Source organism: Anneissia japonica, unplaced genomic scaffold, assembly GCF_011630105.1.
Source record: "Anneissia japonica isolate Jap-2015-1 unplaced genomic scaffold, ASM1163010v1 scaffold1891_len642697_cov171, whole genome shotgun sequence".
NCBI lineage: Eukaryota > Metazoa > Echinodermata > Crinoidea > Comatulida > Comatulidae > Anneissia > Anneissia japonica.
Window position 1 is genome coordinate 295,700 of NW_022700553.1, and position 20,062 is coordinate 315,761.

Below are 20,062 nucleotides of genomic sequence, written 5' to 3' on the forward strand. Positions count from 1 at the left end.
ACACTGAAAAGAAGCCCACCATTACTTGCCATTCCTGGCATCTGGCCTCCAACGATACGCACTCTCTTTGGATCAGTTACACGAGCATAGAATGGACTACCTACAAGAAAGTAAATTCAATCACTTGAATCACAGAATGCAAAAGACAATTATCAATCATTCAAATACTACATAATCAATGCTTGTAAATTATGAGTGCAGTAAAGCTAACAGCAGCAAACAGAGCTGGAATATGTGTGAGAACAGCAGTAAGAGGCAAGGCGCATTTCCCCCGGGGGTATAATAAACAAATCTCTTTTTTTCTGCTCGCTCTACAACTTTAGAGCTAGTTTACAGTTGTGGAGGCATTTTATCAAGAAAAGCAACTGTTAAGTTCACACATTGTTATTATTCATAAATTTTCTTTAAAGAATTATAAATTATATATATATCTTACCTTTTACCTCTTTACCCGACCAGGTGACCTTTATGGTAAAGATTCCGACCTCTGCAGGTATGTACATTACTGTGTAGGTACCATCTGGATTTGGAGTAATACTGCACTTTCCAAATGAGTTTGGCCCTAAAATATTGAAAAAAAGCTTGTTGAAATGATTGACCAATGTCATACTGCTATTGGCCAAATCAAACAAAAAATAATATTCACTTAAGCTTTGTCTACACTATCAAATTTTATGCGACAAAAAAATGTGATGTGCCCATATATGGGTATAATGACGTCATATCACATATCAAATTGTATAAAAAAAATTGTGTTCAACTCCCATGTTCCATCACATTTTATGTGACGCTTTTTTGATGAAATTTGATAGTGTAGACAAAGCTTTACATAATTGAAATGGATAACACTAGATCACTTTTGGTTCATCTAAACAGGTACATATCTAGTAGGTACTGATTTAATCACAACATGGCCTTAGGTTGTGCAATTGTTTTCATAAAATATATATATCCTAGAATTGGCATGAATTGATCCAAGGAGGACGGTGCAATTAACAAATAAACCACAGCTCCATTGAAAAAAAATTGATATCACAAATCTGTCATGGATTGTGCAGGCCCCATTATTCAGTAATCTGCATTTACTGCAGGTCGATTTGAGTTGAGGTTCAGTTCTTCCACTGATCTCTTTGTTCTGCTTTATTTCAAATGTCTGACAACGAGCTTTGTTACTCCTCTACTATAGCTCTCTACATTATGTACCTATAATGGTGATGATCTGATGTCATCAGGACCATATTATGTTAAATAAAATTTGTCAGTCTACATAGGGCTTAATAAATTGTAAATGGCTTACCATCCACTGTTACTTTTAATTCACCCTTGCCACCTTCTCTTGGATCCACAATGAATGTCGATGGTCTTCCCTCTTGCGCAAGACTAAGGCCATCACCAAACACCTTGATCTGGCCAGGTTGTCTGACCTCAAGGTTTAATGGGTCATCTGTATAAATCAAAGTAAAAAATTACATGACAATCCCTAAAAATATATTTATTTATTTATTTATTTAAAAAGTAGTCAATTTGAAAGATACACGATTACTCTTTGTCAGAAGAGGAAATTTTATTAAAGAGATTCTCAAATTGACATGGATAGATGGAGAAAAATTGATGAACTTCTATACTTTATAGATGATATAATCATGAGTAAATTAGTATACAAATAAAATTTAAAAAATATATGTTGTATATTTTGTATATGATGCTTCCAGCATTAGATAACGTTTGCCTTTCATACAGTATACAACAGGAATGGCCATAAAAATCAGGGGGCTAAAGTGAATTTTTGATTCAACACTGACGGCACCCAAAATTTGATTTTTCAGTGTGCTTCCAAAAACCTTAATGGACTGCTTTTATATCATTTTATGTTCAGTTCTAATATTACTTTTGACAGATGATCGGTGTCGGGCCATAAACACACAAAGGGGTTTTCTAGCCAAAGATGGTTGGCAGGCCGCACATATAGGGATTTTAATATGTTTTCGAGGGCCACAACAAAATCAACGTCAGCCTACATGTGATATAGAATAATTAAAATGTATCCTTTACATAAATTGATACACAATGAAATCTCTCACTTACCTGAGATGGTTTGGTCATTCCAACGAATGAAAACCTTGAATACACCAAGTTCAATTGCTCTGATGTGGACCACAAATGATGTCATACTTCCGGTGATCCTGATTGGTAAGTTGTGAAAGCCATTACTGACCTCAACAGTGAGGCTGCCCTCACCAGCCTCTGAAGCATCAACTGATGAAAAAATGAAAAGATCATTATTGATCAAGAATTGATCGAGAATTTATTCAAATTTGAACACACCATGTACAGTATATAGTTGTACAGTTGAAGTTGCCTAAGTCGAATCCAAAATGCCACTGAAAAATTGTTCGTCTTCGATAAAGTTTGACTTAATTAATGAAAAACATAACAGTTTGGCATGTAAAATAAGTTCGACTTCGGAATTATTCAAGTTAGGCAAGGACGACTTAGGCACTATTTTTCCCCTTGTCACTTTTAAATTATCAGAAGCTTTAAAAATTAAAACTTTTAAACTAACCATATATATCCCAATAGGCACTACACAACTCATAAAATTTTGGGGATTTAATGAGACACTTATTCTGGAGTGTCACTTATTTAAATATAGCATTTAGTACAAAAAGTATTTTTTTAAAGTGCATCAGAGGAGAGCAGAAAAAAATATAAACAAAATTTTTTTAACTTAGCAAATAGTTACAGCAAAAAAGCAACCATAAAGAGGAGAAAATAACAATAAAATGTTATTGGGGAATGTATACAGTGTAGAAATGGTATGGTTAAATGCTTTAAACTTATATAATTAGGAAAAAATATACATATCTTATTTTTGGAGAGATTTCAAGGCAATGATGGGCGTAATAAAATTAAAGAAAAACTTTTTTTTTTTCAATTTCTATTTTTACATGGCGGTGGGTGAGCCAATTGGCCAAAAATTAAATTTCATATTTACTCAAAATCATCATTATTGGCGGACGGTGAGCTCGCCAAACAAGGTATAAAAAAGGTCTCGCCTTAGCATCCTACTTGGTTTTTGTGAAGAAAACATCATCCTCATCGTCATCACTATATATATTCAAATATCACTACAGTATGTGTGGGCAACACAACATTTTTTGGCTTTATTATAATTGTTATCATTATAAGATCATAAAACAAAGAAATACTTAATATTTTCTTACTCTGTACTTGGCCTTCTTCACCAAGCATTATGTGATCTACTTGCGAAGTAACAACTACTTTACGAGGAAACGACTTTGGAACTACAACCTTTGGCATAACCATTACAAATACAGGGCAGCCTCTGACCTCTTGACCTTGGCAACGAACAACAACCTTAAATGAAATGGTCCAATACTGTATATTTAGAAATGATACGCATTTTCATTATCATCATCACTACTAGTCCTAAAAATCACCAAAATCAATTTCAGGGCAACTCACACAACACGACTTGGGGGCTTCTGCCTGCTACCAAGGTGATTTTCAAATTGTATTAACTAACTTCTACTGGTTTTTTATCCTTTTTAGCATGATCATTATCATTATCAACATTATCATATATTATCTTATCATCACAATAGAATATAATTCTATTGCCGCTAACTTTACCTTATGCTCCCCCTCATCACAAGGGATAAATGTTGCCTCTGCCTCGGTGGCGCTCTTTGTGTCAATACTGATAGAGGGCGGTGTACTAAGACTCTCCACCTGAGCAGCAATATCATTCATAGAGACACTTGAATCCGAAATTCTAATCTTGAAGGTGACCTAAAATCCATATAAAATCAATAAAATCGAAATAATAATATATAATTCAATCAATATATTTAAAAACTAATAAATTACTAAGGTCATTTTTCACTGCAGTGAGTGAAACACAAGCATACGATGGTAGAAAAACTTCATTGCATTAACTTTTAGTATAGTTTGAATTTGCTTGTGTGAAGGCAACAAATGAAGGGTCTTGCTGGAGCCGGTAACATTTTGACTTGTCAGAATTGGGCCTACGTGTATCCAACATTTACAATCAAACTTGCTTTTGGATGCAACAAAAAATACTTACAGATTCTCCTACATCTGCGTAAAATCCATCATTATTTCTCCGCAAACTCAAAAACTCCAAAGAGACGCAGTTCTCGGGGGAAGGTTTGAGAGGTGCAGGGGGTTGGTAGTTGATGTATCGAGCAGCAAACGTCATGACGGCAAGTTCATCAACTTGTGGGTTGTTCAGGTTCTCAGCAGTCACTACCGCTTCTATTCCAATGCTCTCACTTGCTTTAATACCTGTATTATATAATATAAATTATGCTTTAATTAATGTTTTTGAAAATTAACAAGGTGTTTAATTCCTCCTACTTTAATGAAGGCAGTCCTTCCAGAAAACCTAATTACATCATTTTCACTTTGTTTGTTTTTGTGTTTGTGTAGAACGATAATAACTAAAGGCAAAACGGTTCAAAAATACCAAATATAAAATCTACAAAACAATACAAATTCAAATAAAACATTAAATTGCTCTTTCAAAAGCATCTGATAAATTATTAATTTCAAATGACACATTTAGAAAATAAAATGGTTTTTACTGAATTACAGACTACAGACCCTTAAGTAATATTACCAGCCAATTTTGTTTATTCAAAATTTTGCACAGTGGCACCTCATAATGCACAGCCTAGCATGAAGTAACACTATTTTTGACAACGTTCTAATAAAGAACACATAAAGAAAAATAAAAATTCTGTAACAATACTAACAATTAATATAGCAATTAACATATTCAAATTTTCAAATACAGTACTTCAGTATATTTAGTAAATCTAATGAAATGTATTTCTGAGCAATTATTTCACACTAATTATCTTCTACATTTTAATAAATCTTTGGTATTTTGATTCTATAAAAATATGAATTGGACAATTGTATAGAATACTTGCTTTGTACTTGTGCTTGCTAAATGGTATGGAACAATATGTGTGTACACTTGATTTATGTATTTATGTTTTACTCTAATGCAAAATACAAGACCTGCCAAGCAGAAGCTAATGCATGCCTAATTTACTTCCAATAGCTCTGGCCATTTGTTAAGGAATAGTAAGCATTTGGACTAACAAAAGCTAAACAAAGAAAGCCACAATTCAATTAAATATGACACTGTCTTGAATATCAACATTCAGAAAACTGTATACTATCTAGTTAGGTAAACTTACCTTTACAATTCAATTATTATAATTTAATTTTTACCTGCTTTTATCCCAAATATAATAATAATACCTACCCAAGAGATATGAAAAATCCTGACAGAAATATTTGTTTAATTTCCACACTTATAACTAAATACTTCCCACATTAATCTAAGGAGTGCCTGTATAATACAGTTTTTGGAATAGTTGATGCTCGTTCATCCATGACAAAAGTTGAAATGTAGTCAAGGACTTGTAGTCTATTGTACTCTCTTTACAATTGTCCTTGCATGAGCTCCTAAGCAATTACTATTTTGAATTCACAGAAGCATGAAATTCCATTATTTCTGTCTATACCAGATTTAATATAGTATAACAATTATTTTTCACTGTAACAATGTGCAGAAAACCATCGACAACAAAAGGTAGTCTTATCAATTAAATTAATAGTGTGTGAAATATGTGAATATGCTATGATAGTACTGAGGTGTTGGCCAATAATGACAAACATATTATCATAAACATATCACCTACCTATCAAGAGACCTATTCACACGTACTTATTCAGTCACAACTTAGTGTGTCACATTGAAAAAATATATTTAAATTTAAGGTTTTAATGAACTAATTCCGACTCAGCATTGGCTGACCGTTAGCCGACCATCGTGTGAGCACTTTGCAGAGCATCTACCGAGTTGCAGTCTGAGCAGATTCTCATTGAATCTCACATACACGCCCCATCAAAGTTAACATGTAATCATATTGGCCTACTCGTCCTGATGCTGCTAAGAGTAGCAGCTATGTTAACCATACTTTTTTCACTAAAATAACAAATGCATAATTATTACTGCTGCGCATTGTAAATAATTTATCGATTTTTGGAAAAGTAAAACATCCGTCTGTAAATCAGTGAAAACTAATTTCTGAGTCTTGGAAGTTGACCCTTTTATATAAACCTAATGTTTAATCGGATTATTTTTTAGGGGGTGCAGGGTGGGTTTTCAGAGACATCAGACCGTATTATTATATCATGACTTCAGTACATGCTCGAATAAGCACTGCGGCGCTTATAAAATTTTTGGATGCTTCAGTGAGCGCTTATTCGAGAGTGGCGCTTATAAAAAAATATTTTTGTAGCACTTTCAATGCCCTTTCCCACGTTACCTATCTCACGTATCCCAAATTCTATAGGCTTATCATAGGTCCTACATCTACGTCGTCGTAAATAATTGTTTATAAAGAAATATTGTCTTCATTGTGTCATTTATTCATTTTAACACTGTATACATTGCATTTAAAACCCAGTGTTTCATTAAACACAGGGTAATAATATAATAATCTCGATTAAACACCTGAGGCGCATATTCGAGAGCGACACTGGAAAACAAACAGGTATGGTGCGGCACTTATTTGAGAGCAGCGGTTATTCAAGCATTTACAGTATCTTTCTTTATGTTTGTATTGTTTACTTGACAATAAATCATGAAAGCAGCATATGAAGCCATGAGCAGCCTATACAGTAGTTAAATTCAAGAAAGTAAGTTTAAAAATAGAAGGTCTAATATTTAATAACATTAAACTACCTTTGCTGCTATTTAATGCATTACCGTACCTGTATCACCATAATGGTTTAGTTCAATTCCTGTTTGTCCAACAGTAGATCCAATGGCAAGATCCTCTACAGAATCAAGGATCTGGTAGCCCTCGGTATAGCACTGATAAAGTTGCGTTGCTATTACACAAATGGCTAGTTCCGCTCTGTTCATGAACAGATCTTGGACTGACACGTAGAGCTGTAGGCCTAGCCGTGTTTTCAGGAAATCCAGGACTGATGTAGGTGAAATGACATGATTAACAAAATGATATTTGACACAAAATACATGCAAGATGTGACAATATAAATTTGGCTGATACACCATGAAACCTGGAATTGAAGCTCAGGGCTTCTACTTTTTTCTTTGTGAACTTTGGATGGGCTTCTTTTCAAGATGGGCTTCTTTTCAAGGATACTTTTGCAAAGTAATGGGGGGGGGGGTGTTCTTTTCAAAATGAATGCTGTAATTTTTGGAATTGCCACTATAATAAATAGGGCCACAGTAACATCATTCTTTATCATGAAGTGTGTTAACTGGCATTAAGTCACCTAAATTAGTGTAAACCAACCATGTTTTTAATTCATTTGGTTTCTCTGTAATTATCTGAGGTATGAAATGCAAGTTTCAATAGCGGATGGGACAATGAAGCCGTTGGTTCCATGACCGATATGGCAAATGTGCAAGAACGCAGTACTCTTCATTTGGAAAAGAGTAGAGGATTGCCTCCCACAGTACTGCCCCTTCACTGCCAGAAGGACCCCACAGGAAATAAGTCCTCCTTGGTGTATCTTTACACAAAGAAATCCAATCCAATCAACACAACACAAATATATGGATATTCACAAATGTGCACTGCAAGACAATCCACTAATTTTTTACAAAAAATTAATACAGTATGTACCAAGTTAATGGTATGCACAGAGACACTGTAAATGCGACCAATGGCTAGTACCTATCCAAAGAATGGTAAAATTTTACTAAAGTGTCTTACTCAAAGACAATACACAAAAATTGGTATTGGCAGATTCCAAAGAACATACGCACATAAGCATATGACCCTGTACCTCTGTGCTAATGCCATGCTTTCTCTTATGCAAATGTATGTTCTCCACAACAATTCCAATTATTATTGTTATATTTCCAATAATAATGATTTCTATTTTCATATGATTCATGATATTTAAAATGCACAATGATAAAACTGAAATTTGTTGGCAACACACTGGGTAAATTTCCAATGATCACAATGGTCGGTTGCATCTAATTGTGGATGTGAGAGGGAGGGGAGGGGAGTGAAAAGAGTGAGAAAAAAAATTATGAAAGTTAGCCTGACTGAGACCACAGGAGAATATCTGACCTTTGGTGCAATTCTCAAGCCCTGCTTCTTTGTCCATTTCCAGCCAATCAGGGAACTTGTTGCAAACGGCATTCACAAGGCCACACAGAGCAATGCCATCATTCCAATCACTCTGCAAGAGAGTATTTATGATATGAATTAATGTAATGTGGTGAATTTATCAATATCTTCATTTATTTATTTTTTTTAAAATCATTATTATCATCATCATTTTCTTATCATTTATAATTCTCATAATCATAAATTTGGCAAACACAAGCCAAACCAGTCACTCATCCTGTTTCAGAGATAACGGCCAAAACATGTTGGAATGTCAAATTTTAAAAAATCTATTTTATTGCACTAAACTAAGCTTTATATATCCATATATCATGCTATGCTTTTATTTTCCCCATTTTCAATGTTAAAACAACAATTGTTAATGATTTGGTGATGGTTTCTGCATCAGAAATGCCCAAAATCATAAACTTTGAAGGCTGATTTCTCAAATATTGTTCTTTAAACAGCTGTATGTTTAAATGCTTGTAATTTCTTTAGGAAATGTCGGATTTAAATGATCCTTCTACCATTTTATAGTTCACATTTTACTGTAAACCACTGTACTTATACAACTAAAAATTGATTTTTGCAACGAGTGACTAATTTTTCTTTATTTTTATTACGCCCTACGCTGCCTTGAAATCTCCAAAGATAAGATATGTATAATTCTTCCTAATTATATAAATTGGAAGCATTTAACCATCCTATTTTACATTCACCAATAAAATTTTATTTTTATTTTCTCCTTCATCTGGATGATTTTGGCAAAAATATTTGCAAAATAAGAAAACAAAATTTTATTTTTATTCCACCCTCCACCAAAAATCTTGAAAAAAGTAAGTACGCGAAACAAGGAATAAAAAGTCTCGCCATATCATATCCTTCTACCTCACCTCATCATAATATGTTGAATATCATCAACCAAATCATACTATAACAATTTTACCTGAAAGTTTTGAATGTTGAGTTGCGGAATGGTACGTCTGACCCAATTCAGTGTAGCATTCCAACCAGGTCCATTCTTCTTCACAAAGTATGACAGGTACGTCAGACAACTCAGGTCATCCAGGTCAGGGCTGCTCATATCTTCTGCGGACAGCACCTTGGGAATGTTGAACTGCTTGTTGGCCGCCTCTAAAGCTTGCTGGCAGTTCTCCATCTTTTTACTTGGATCCAACAATTTCCAATTGGACATCAGGCCTGGTGTGCAGAAGTCTAACAATGCACTGTAGGTATAATTTTACATTAAAAGAAGATAAAGAACACCCAGGCTTGATTAGATGTTTTGATACACTTTAAAATATAAAACAAACAATAAGGGAAAGAGGACAAATTTAGTACTTACAGACAGACTCAGTGGCGTCGAGAGGGGGTCGGGGGGTCGCTGCCCCAGGTCTACTGGGGGGACCGGACCAAGATGAAAAATTTTTGGGGTAAGAACAAAATCTCCATAGGGCCCGAGCCCAAGCCAGGATGAAAACTTCTGTTGTCAGATTTAGGAGGAGACTTAATTTGGGGAGCAGCCGAGTGGGGGTCCCAAGTAAAGGGTGGGGGTGGGGCCTATGTGAGGTGTTGCCCCGTGGCCCTTACTGGCTCTCTACTCCACTGTACAGCCTAGTACTTATGTGCTATCTTAGAATGTTAGCATGCAGTGATCCCCACCACCTTCATGTGACTGCCTCCATTCCCACATCAATATTCCTATCGCCACTGTAAAAAAGTGTTTTCAGTATGACGATAATGAACAACGATGAAAAGCTAAAAAGCAAGTGTTCATATAGTAAATAAAAGAAATAAGTTTTCACACTAGCACGATTCCATAACGATTTATCGTGCATACTATAAAAAATAATTTCACATATCATGGAAAAACAATAAAATCCTTTTTAATACTACAAATTTATCATTATCCCATGATTATAACGTCATTTGATTTGATTTGTGAAAATTCGCCGCCAGGGTTTAATCCTGGCCAATGTAAACATTGAAAGAGGTCTATTGGATTAGGCCTATATATTGGCTATGTTGAATAAAAACATCCTAGGCTAAGGATGTTAAGGCCTAGTTTTAGGGAGGGGGCCTAGGCTAGGCCTTGGCCTCCTAGGCCTAGGCTTATAAAATTATATCAAAATTATGATCTGGTTGTTTTTTTAAGGCCTGGTGTTAAAATGACCACTGCCTTTTTATACTTACCTCAACTTAATTCCATCATTCCAGTCAGAAGTGAAGTTTTTCACTTCGCAATCTTTCGGTAGGACCGCATTCACCCAGGCCAATATGAGTTTCTTTGGCGCTACAGAAGCTGCCGACTTGGAGCCTTTGCTGCCTTGGCCTCCTCCGCCGCCACCAGCACTTATTTGATACTTCTGAACCAGTCTCCATACGAGGCCTAGAATTATTTTAATGTTTCCTTCCGCAATATCGGCAGCACCTGTTGAAGCGGTATGAACAAATAAAAGATAAAGACTTCGATTCAATACTAATGAACAAACAGAACCTATGAATGATGCTTACAAAAGTAAAAATACCAACCGTAGACTAAACGTGTAACCAAAACAAAAACATGTGTGGGACTACTTTTGTAAAAAAAAAAAAGTTCATTACATTTCAGGCTGTAGGTGTCGCTATTTAAAATGATTCCAGTTGTGCTTTCCACATTCGCGTAGGTGGTAGCTTTACAAAGTCTCAACTTAGCAAAAGCATATTTGTCATAGAAGTGTGTACAGACTAGGAGGGGCGATGGAAAAGTGATTGTAAAGCTAGCTCTAGGATGCGGTGATATGAGGTGACTTAATATGTTGAGTGTATTTTTTTTTTTGGCTTTTTTAAAATTGCAGATACGGGAGGGGAATAGCAACACTTTTCTGGTGGGGGAGCACACCCTTTTGAAAAACAACTGCTAGATAGGACCTGATGAGCCCACCTACCACCAACATACATTATCATTATCTAAAATTTCGTATCATTATCATTATCATTATTACTACCAGGCCCGTAAACATGGGGATTTAGTGCCCCCCCCCATCCCCCGTTACGGCCTGACCACTCTCATTATTATCGTTTAATCGTAAGCAACACCAACAACAAATTGTATATCATTATTATCCTTCTCTATTATGTTATTTTTATCATACCGTCATTATTTTATCATCATTATTACTGTTATCGTTTTTGTTGCTGTTCAAGTAGTGGTAGTGTTCACGAACAAAAAAACTGATGGATTAAATCGAAAATTAAAAACAGATATAGAGGTAGCTTACCGATATTTATCAGCTGTATTCCCTCCTCCGTCATCATTTCCAGTGCATAGGCAATATTGTCCATCTTTTGCGCTTTTAACTTTGGATTTTTCGAGTACCTTCTTTTGATCTTTTTTGGTTTCTCCGACGCTGAGTCATTCGTTTCTTTCTTTATCAATTTCTCCATAAGCTTGATTAACAAAATGCCATCTGTGAATGCGCTTTCGATTTGGTCAATCGAGAGAACTGTAGTCCCATCCACAGAATCATCATCCTCGCGAAGCTGCTCGTTGCACCAATTCGTGAATGTTTTCTTTTGTATGTGTACCCATCTTCGAGAAGCATCAATTTGCTCTCCCTTCTCTTCAACCTCGTCGTCGTTCTCATCATCAGAAGAAAATCTCACCTCTTCTAATTCTTCTTCTGTCGACGGTACTTCACTTTCCCCAGTCAACGTCATGTTTAGGCTTTATAAATTGTGCAATTCAACCACAATGCTTATCTCTACTCGAAATCAACACAACACTCAGAAACAAGTACGGTTCCGTTTTATCCGAGCAAGTCGGTTACACGTTTAGTACATAACCGGTCCTCGAAAAGAAACCCCGATTTTAGTTAAACTTACAAATAAAATCACTCTGCACTCTATAAACTGATATTGAAGTCGTTTTCACTGTTTTGATACACATGAATAATGCATCACGTAGGCCTTGGACGAGTGATCAGGCTCAAATGTATCTAGAGTGGTAAGGTACAATGTTCGACAATCGATAAAAAAAACACGGCAACAATATGATCGTGATGTCTGTATGCAGAGCCTATAAAGGTCCAGCGATAAAAGAATGTTTGTTTTACCGGGTGGTGCGTGTTTGATTAGTGTTTAATATTTGACAGGATAGACTATCATATCACAGGTTAAGATTTCGCTATAGGCCTACACATTCCAGTAAATACACCTGATTTCAGAGGAATTCTATATCGTATACAAGTTACAGTAGGTTTATACATACAAATTAGTGACTGATATTTTTTTTTTTTTCTTGTAAATCGGAAATATTAATCCAACAATTTGTTAATATTTATTGCTTTCCATCAACAAATTAAATGTCATACAGAATACTGTAGTACAAAAAGAATATACAGGATTATCAAATCTAACATAAAAAAATCTACAATTTAATGGATGAAATCGTTCACAAAAACAGCACAAGAACAAATATAAAAGTACAGTAATTTAAACATGGAAAGAAGAGGATAGACCAAGGAAAGAAGAGGATAGACCAATGACTTCTTCCCATAGACCCAAGAGTTGATACATACAATTTTGTTTTAATGTAAACATATTGTACAAACCAATATACCATGCGGTGTGTATTTAGAACTGATAACATAGATATCATTGGTTTTTCATTTTCGATATGTTACTACTGCTGCTACCGATACAAGAGGGACACCTCCTTATCATGATATTAAAGTCCAAATAGTTATACAGTACAAATACAGTATTTACCAAGTCATAGATTCAACTATAATCCTGTGCAATCTATGGTCAACATATTAAATATCCATAATATAAGTAGAAAATAGAGCGAGTTTGTGTGTTCAGAAAGTTGTCTAACAATTGAAGTAGTCATTTTCTAACTGTATTTTTGCTATATTTTCCTGTCAATTTTAATATTTATTTCATTTTAGGAAATGGCTGAACTTTTCTTTGAATGTAAATTCCTTTTCATGGAGAGTACAACGCGAGGTATGCACAAGGTATAATTTTTAATTATGATCCATCAACAGCTCAGAGAAACCTGAGATAGATCCGTCAAATGACGGCCTAGCCAATGCAGCATGTGCCCTCCCAAATTTTGACACAACACAGAAATGCAGGCGTCACATGTTGGAAGAAATCCCTTGCAGGAGATCTAGTTATGGTTAAATGGGCCTTCTTAACATATTTTATTTTATTTTGCCACGCATGGCGATTACTATTCAGCACTGATTTCAGTGAGAGAATTGATGTTAAAAGTAGTAAAAACAGGCAAATACTATGAATTTGCTGGAGACTTGTTATTTTACGGGAGATTTTTGCTTGCTTGCAGGAGTGTGGGAGGTCGTCCTGATTTCCAGGAGACACTTTCAACTTCGAAAGACTTAGGACCATGGAACTGCAAAAATAACAAATGTTTATGAAAATGGACATAAAAAGTAGAGTCTCAATATCCAGTTAAGTCAAAGTAGAGGTCAACATAGAATAATCAAATAATTTTAATATTACTACTAAATACAGAAGTGAAATAAAAAACAAAGATGGACATGTTGTCTTTAAGTATTTTTATTCAATATATTGTTCTCTACGAATATTCCTCGTAAATGGCCTACAATAAGATAGTAATATAAATATAGGTATTTTGATTTTTTTTTTTAAATTAAATTAATAAGGATTTAAACATAATTCATTGAAACTAGATTTCTAGTATGAAAGCTGTGACAAAATTAAAATCAAAAGCAAAAATTGCTGGTTTGTGGAACTGGAATTAAAATATAACTAACATAATTGAAAATAATAAAGATCATTTAATTCAATTTAATTAATAATAAAACCATATTTAATAATGAGATTCAATAATATCATTTTGACACCAATTACATCATGAACTATAATTATTAATTATTATTATTATTATTATTAATTATAACATTAATATAATTAACAATAATTATTAATACTATTAACAAAAAATTAAATAATCATTACTAATAAAAACATTATTCTATTGATGAAAATTAAATGTATATAAATCTAAATTACAGAAAGAAAATACAATACAATTTTAAAAAGTTACTTTAGAAAATATACTAAAATTGTCTTTCACCAAAAACGAAGATGGTCATAAACAGTAATAATAATAACAACAACAAAGATTAACCAGCAACAAACATAATAATGTAAATATTGATAATGTAATTATAAATCATGATGTTAAAACACAAACTAACTTAGACTGCCATAAACTCAACACCAATTACAATTTGAACTGGGTCCAGGCCCGTTTGCAGTAGGGGTGAGATGGGTGCGTACAATAGTTGAAATATACTGAATACAAAATTTGTTATTTTTTGTAATACGAAAGAACATAATAAAACTTAAAAGGAAACCTTAGATACATTTTAACCAGTAATCTATCGTAACCCCTACAATGCCCCAAAATGCCAAACTTGCCATCCAACTTGCTCTCCCGCTGTGATGCTGGCAGGAGATCTCAGTGACTCTCATACCCCAGTTGGAGCATTTGTGCACAAAACCACCCCCACCCCACTACTATGACAATCCTGGCTAAGGTCTAACTTCTCTTTTTTTCCAGAAATTACCAAAAAATATATTATGTACAATAAATTTAAAAGTAACAGAAATGTTACCAATAGGACTCCATCATATTTTAAATGTTCATGATAATTAATATCAGTAATCAAGTTAGCAAACTTAAAATTGTCTACTGTGCTACCAACAGTAGCTAGTCATATTATGACTAATCATAAATTAATCTATGTGATCAGTTTCACTTGGATTAAAAAAAAGGTGCAAAGTTCCATAATTTAATACAAACTACCGATAGAAAATTTTGTATATTTATTGGGCCTGCCCCATCCATTGTACCCACTAAAAACTAAGTTATTATTTAAAAATAACTGCATATAGTATTACCATATTCCCCTCCCCCACATGTCAACACCCCACATGTTAACATTATCCTCCCCTCCACCCCCCATGTTAACATTGACCTCTCCACCCCATGTCAATACTCCTAGATGTATCACTGCTTAGGAGGTCAGGTTTACCCACCTGAGCCTGAACTGTTCATCAAGGTAAGATGTTAAACAAATTATTAAAAAAGACATTCAATTTGATATGAAGTAACAAAAAAGTATGCTCAATACACTCAATTTTGGTCTTTGATATGTCGCCCTCTAGAGGGAACAATAAAAAATTGGTCTTAATAATAATAAATAAAAAATCATTTACGTCAAAAAGAGAAATTTCATTATATTTACTAACTGTATGAATATGTTTTGCTTATCCCTTTTCAAAGTAATAATATAATATACTGGTAATACAAAAGCAAATGCTCAGTTAGTGTAATTGTCCATAAAAAAATTCATTTTAATCTGTTAATATTCCAATTAGAGCTAACAGATCCTGCAACCAGAACTTATTTTTTAGCTTTAAGTGGTGCTATATAAATGTGGCTACTTATGTCATTCAGTATTAAATTTATTTTACAGAATTTTGGTTAGAATTCCAGTGAAAAAAAACATGTGCAACTTACACATAGTTGTCAAACCAGTCTTCTTGGAAGTTGAGGGAGTCCCAAATCCTTTCACACTATGTGTACTGTCTTCGTTTTCCATTCTTAATACCGTTTGTTTTGGTTGGGAGACCTTTTCTAGTATTCAACATATTTGAGCGCAGGCCATCCTGATTATTTTTTTAACATGGGGTTGCATCCAAAAACCAAAGATGTTCAGCCACTGTTTCATCAGAAGTGCAGATATTAAATCCAAGTTGCTCTGTGTTTTTGTATTTCTAAACCCTCATAGAGAATTTTCTTAACAATCTTAAAACCCACTCAAGGTTAGGGGTTAAGAGAAAAAACAAAATATCAAGGCTTTGTCTAGTACTGAAGCAAAAGATCTGCCCCAGATACAGAATTTTACATAATGATAAATATAATGTAAGGACATTACTTTGTGTGCTTATAACAGTCTTATATCCATTTTTTACTCGTCTACTCATTCATGGCAAGTGTGGTCAAACTGTAATCCTTCCTCATTCCACTTTAGGTCGTTGCACTCAAAAGAAGATTAACCTAGAAACAAAAATTAATTAAAAAGTTCTCACTGAATAATAGATATTATTAAAAAAACAGAACCTAAACAAAATCATTCATATTTTTTTTTTTTTTTTTTTCCTTGAATCTTTTATTCATTTATTCAAGAAAACTTCCGGGACAGAGAAGTAAAAAAGAACAACAAGGTACAAAAAAAAACAATTCATTAAAATGGACAATCTCATTACAAGAACCACAACAATGGAGATAAAAAAAAAACATGAAAAAAGTTTACAAATTCAATTACATCAATAAATGGAGAAAACAAAACTCCACCTTAACTTTAACACCACTTTTAACAGGTACAAGCAAACAACAGTCTTAGAAAATATTCAAACACACCAGACAACCACTAAACAAAAACGGAAAGTTTCACAGGCACTTCGAATTCAGTTTATTAAACTAAGGCCAATAAAAATTACAAAATCAAACAAAGGTCGTCCTTGACAAACGGCAGTAAAAGTTAGAAGGGTGACAAAAGTTTCTTTATACGTTGAAGACTATAATGTGATAAAAAAGGGTCATTAAATAAAATTCCCTGAATTCCCTGTCATATGACAATTAATAAACAAAAAACGAAAATTCATAACAGGTAATAATTTATATAAACATTCTCACTTCTTTCTCCTTTTTTTTGTGTTGGGAAATCTCCCAACACAAGGCTATGAGGTAATGGACTAAAAAAGAAATGCTCAGTGGAGCCAAGAAAAATGATTCACATTCCTCTGAAATAAAGTGAGGTCATAAACTTGAAAAAAACAATCAGCAGGTAGTGATTTCCAAAGAGAAATTAAACTTTATCGTCATTAAAGATTGTTTCACTAACCTGTTCAACAGATGGGCATGCAATAATCTGCTGCTCTTCTTCACTATATTGCTCTTTAGCGATTGCCTCTAGTTGTTGAAATGCTAACTGGACATTACCCTGTAAAAAGCATACTATACTTTAACATGTGCCATTCATATTATTGTTATTAAAAGTGGGTTCATAATCTGCCTATCTAACAATAACCTCTGTCTCTTATACACATCTATGTCAATACTCCTAGATGTATCACTGCTTAGGAGGTCAGGTTTACCCACCTGAGCCTGAACTGTTCATCAAGGTAAGATGTTAAACAAATTATTAAAAAAGACATTCAATTTGATATGAAGTAACAAAAAAGTATGCTCAATACACTCAATTTTGGTCTTTGATATGTCGCCCTCTAGAGGGAACAATAAAAAATTGGTCTTAATAATAATAAATAAAAAATCATTTACGTCAAAAAGAGAAATTTCATTATATTTACTAACTGTATGAATATGTTTTGCTTATCTAATATGCTTGGCAACTTGCTTTTAATTTGTTTGTATGTCACATTTACCACTTCATTTACTTTTTCTGAAAGATACAAAAAAAATCTTTAAAGATGGTGCACTACATGCCTAGTGCACTGTAAAACTGTGTGTGGGGAGAGGGTGTGTGTGTGTGGGTGTGTGTGTGCATGTGGTACAAACTATTATATGAAGAAGAAAATTTGTTTACATAAACAAATAAAGAATGAATATATGAATGAACCAAAAGAGTGAACAATTAAACAAACAAATGATGAGGGAATGAATAAATGAAGTAATAAACGGAAAATGAATGAATCAACGGCCGATAAATTGCAACAACAAATGTAAAAACGAACATGTAAATGCGTGAACAAATGAACAAGCAAACAAATGAATGTAAGAACGAATGGATGTAAGAATACATGAAGAATCAATGTAAACCTTGACTAACATACCTGGGCTTGCAAAAGGTTGTTGTTTAAGGTTGATTCTTGTTCCTTCTTCCTTATTTAGATTCAAAACAACATTTGCCTATAAAACAGAAAAAAATTACATTAAAAAAACTTTTAAATTATAATCTCTTTTTTCTTTAATACAGTAATGAGTGACAAGAATAATAATAATCATAATAATTGATAATGATAATTAATAATTATAATGAAAAAGCTAGAACAATGCCACTGTCTTGGATTTCTAGCCATGCCACGCCCCACCCTTCTGCACAAACTGGCTTTTGTTTTTCCTTTTCACACACACTATTCTCAGCTATTGTTTAGTTTTCCACCAATCAGCAGCAAGTCTTACTACCCAAAACATATAAGTATTTCACTTTTTTGGAACTTCTGCAGATATTATTCTCCTGAAGACGATTGAAGCAACTCAATCGAAATGCCGAGATATTCTCCACCAACAACAACAGTTCTTTTCAGTACTATCTAAGTGGTGTACCGCAAGAATTAATATATAATATACGTTTCAGAATAAAAAAATACCTTGGTGAGGAAAGAGTTGAGGTCTGATATAAAGCTATTAGTGACATTCTTAATTAGATGTTCACAGGTTTTCTTCAGCTGGTTGTCAACATCTTTCTTGGAGTCTATGTAGTGTTCCAATACTTGAGGTGTTCCCTTAAAAAAAAACAATAATTAATAGTAACAAAAATTTATAATTTTAATTCCATCTAGCATTAGGTTTTCATTTAGCAAAATATTTACCAAAAAGAACAATTTGGGAAAGGCTACATTTCTAGCTTAAATTAATAATTCCATACTTCAGCGATTACCAACCCAACTTCATGCAGAGACTGATGGTTGGTATGGACCCTACGATTAGGGCCAGGACAACAGCGTAAAGAAAATAATTTTTTTTTGGCCTTAATGTCAAGTTGGAAAAAATTTCCTTGGTAATTACAACATGAATAATGCATGTGTAACCTTATAAATTACGAGGCTTGAAAAGTGGACGTGTTTCAACTGTTAGAAAACTTATTAAATTTTCGGGATTTAAAAATGGAAAGGTGATCACTTAACTACACATGTGAATGCCGTGTCGAATGAAAATTTACCAACTGCCCCCCTCAGCATCCCTTTCTACTCTTCTCAAAAAACGATTAGATGGTTAGTAAAAATTGATTACTATGTGCTGTGATAACATTTTTTAATTAGATATTTTCATTCATTTTAAATTTAATTAATTTCAGATCTTCAACATCCCACATGCATCATCCCATCCAAACACAATAATAAACAAAACAAAATCTACTGCTGTATTATTTTCAATATAGCATACTAAGTGATTAAACATGCAGTTGAGGGCTACCATGTACTGAGGGTGCTGTTTAATTGTATTTAAACACACTCCAGTCGCATTCATAATCACTGATGATACTCAAATTTAGAGCCTAACAAAACTTGATACATTGTTTTGAAACAAAGTGCATTGACTATTATTATTAACAAAGAACATTGAAATATTAATTTTAACCATTAATCTATATGCTCCATATTTCATTTATTTAATTCCAGCCATACGTACATAGAACACGGAGCATTTATACAAATAATGGACAATGAAAGACCAAAAAGGAGAAAAATACCTATGTAAAGATGATCATTCTAAACACAAGGCACTATCAGTCATTTAAATAATAATAATAATAGTAATAATACAAAAATCACAAGCTTTGAACAAAAATAAAATGTTATGTCATTAATTAGGTCAAACTGTATTTTTTAAATTACATGCATATTCTTACCGACTTAATTTGTGAAAAAATTTAAATGAGAAGGTTGATGAAACATGAAAAAACAAAAGAAATGTTCACAGCAGGAGTAAATTTGAGGAGTAAGTGTGAAACAAAAAATAGATGAAATCAATATCAATTAGGAATTTAAATACAGTGTGGGAC

The 20,062-nt window shown here is 33.6% G+C and overlaps 2 protein-coding genes across 2 annotated transcripts in view; both read right to left on the minus strand.

Moving 5' to 3' along the window:
• LOC117103369 (filamin-B-like) overlaps positions 1–12,245 on the minus strand; it is a 17,212-nt gene extending 4,967 nt beyond the window's left edge. The window contains exons 1-12 of the mRNA XM_033243914.1: positions 11,477–12,245; positions 10,410–10,647; positions 9,163–9,442; positions 8,178–8,289; positions 6,838–7,053; positions 4,109–4,329; positions 3,655–3,813; positions 3,225–3,378; positions 2,086–2,256; positions 1,298–1,444; positions 437–562; positions 5–100 (exon numbers count right to left, since the gene is read on the minus strand). Coding sequence (XP_033099805.1) covers positions 5–100; positions 437–562; positions 1,298–1,444; positions 2,086–2,256; positions 3,225–3,378; positions 3,655–3,813; positions 4,109–4,329; positions 6,838–7,053; positions 8,178–8,289; positions 9,163–9,442; positions 10,410–10,647; positions 11,477–11,915 — 2,359 coding nt within the window. The 5' untranslated portion in view covers positions 11,916–12,245. The remainder of the gene's footprint in view (positions 1–4; positions 101–436; positions 563–1,297; positions 1,445–2,085; positions 2,257–3,224; positions 3,379–3,654; positions 3,814–4,108; positions 4,330–6,837; positions 7,054–8,177; positions 8,290–9,162; positions 9,443–10,409; positions 10,648–11,476) is intronic.
• A 3,412-nt stretch (positions 12,246–15,657) lies between these two features.
• The window catches only part of LOC117103362 (conserved oligomeric Golgi complex subunit 3-like), a 15,278-nt gene continuing 10,873 nt past the window's right edge, over positions 15,658–20,062 (minus strand). The window contains exons 18-22 of the mRNA XM_033243904.1: positions 18,648–18,782; positions 18,111–18,186; positions 17,599–17,719; positions 17,162–17,279; positions 15,658–16,314 (exon numbers count right to left, since the gene is read on the minus strand). Coding sequence (XP_033099795.1) covers positions 16,285–16,314; positions 17,162–17,279; positions 17,599–17,719; positions 18,111–18,186; positions 18,648–18,782 — 480 coding nt within the window. The 3' untranslated portion in view covers positions 15,658–16,284. The remainder of the gene's footprint in view (positions 16,315–17,161; positions 17,280–17,598; positions 17,720–18,110; positions 18,187–18,647; positions 18,783–20,062) is intronic.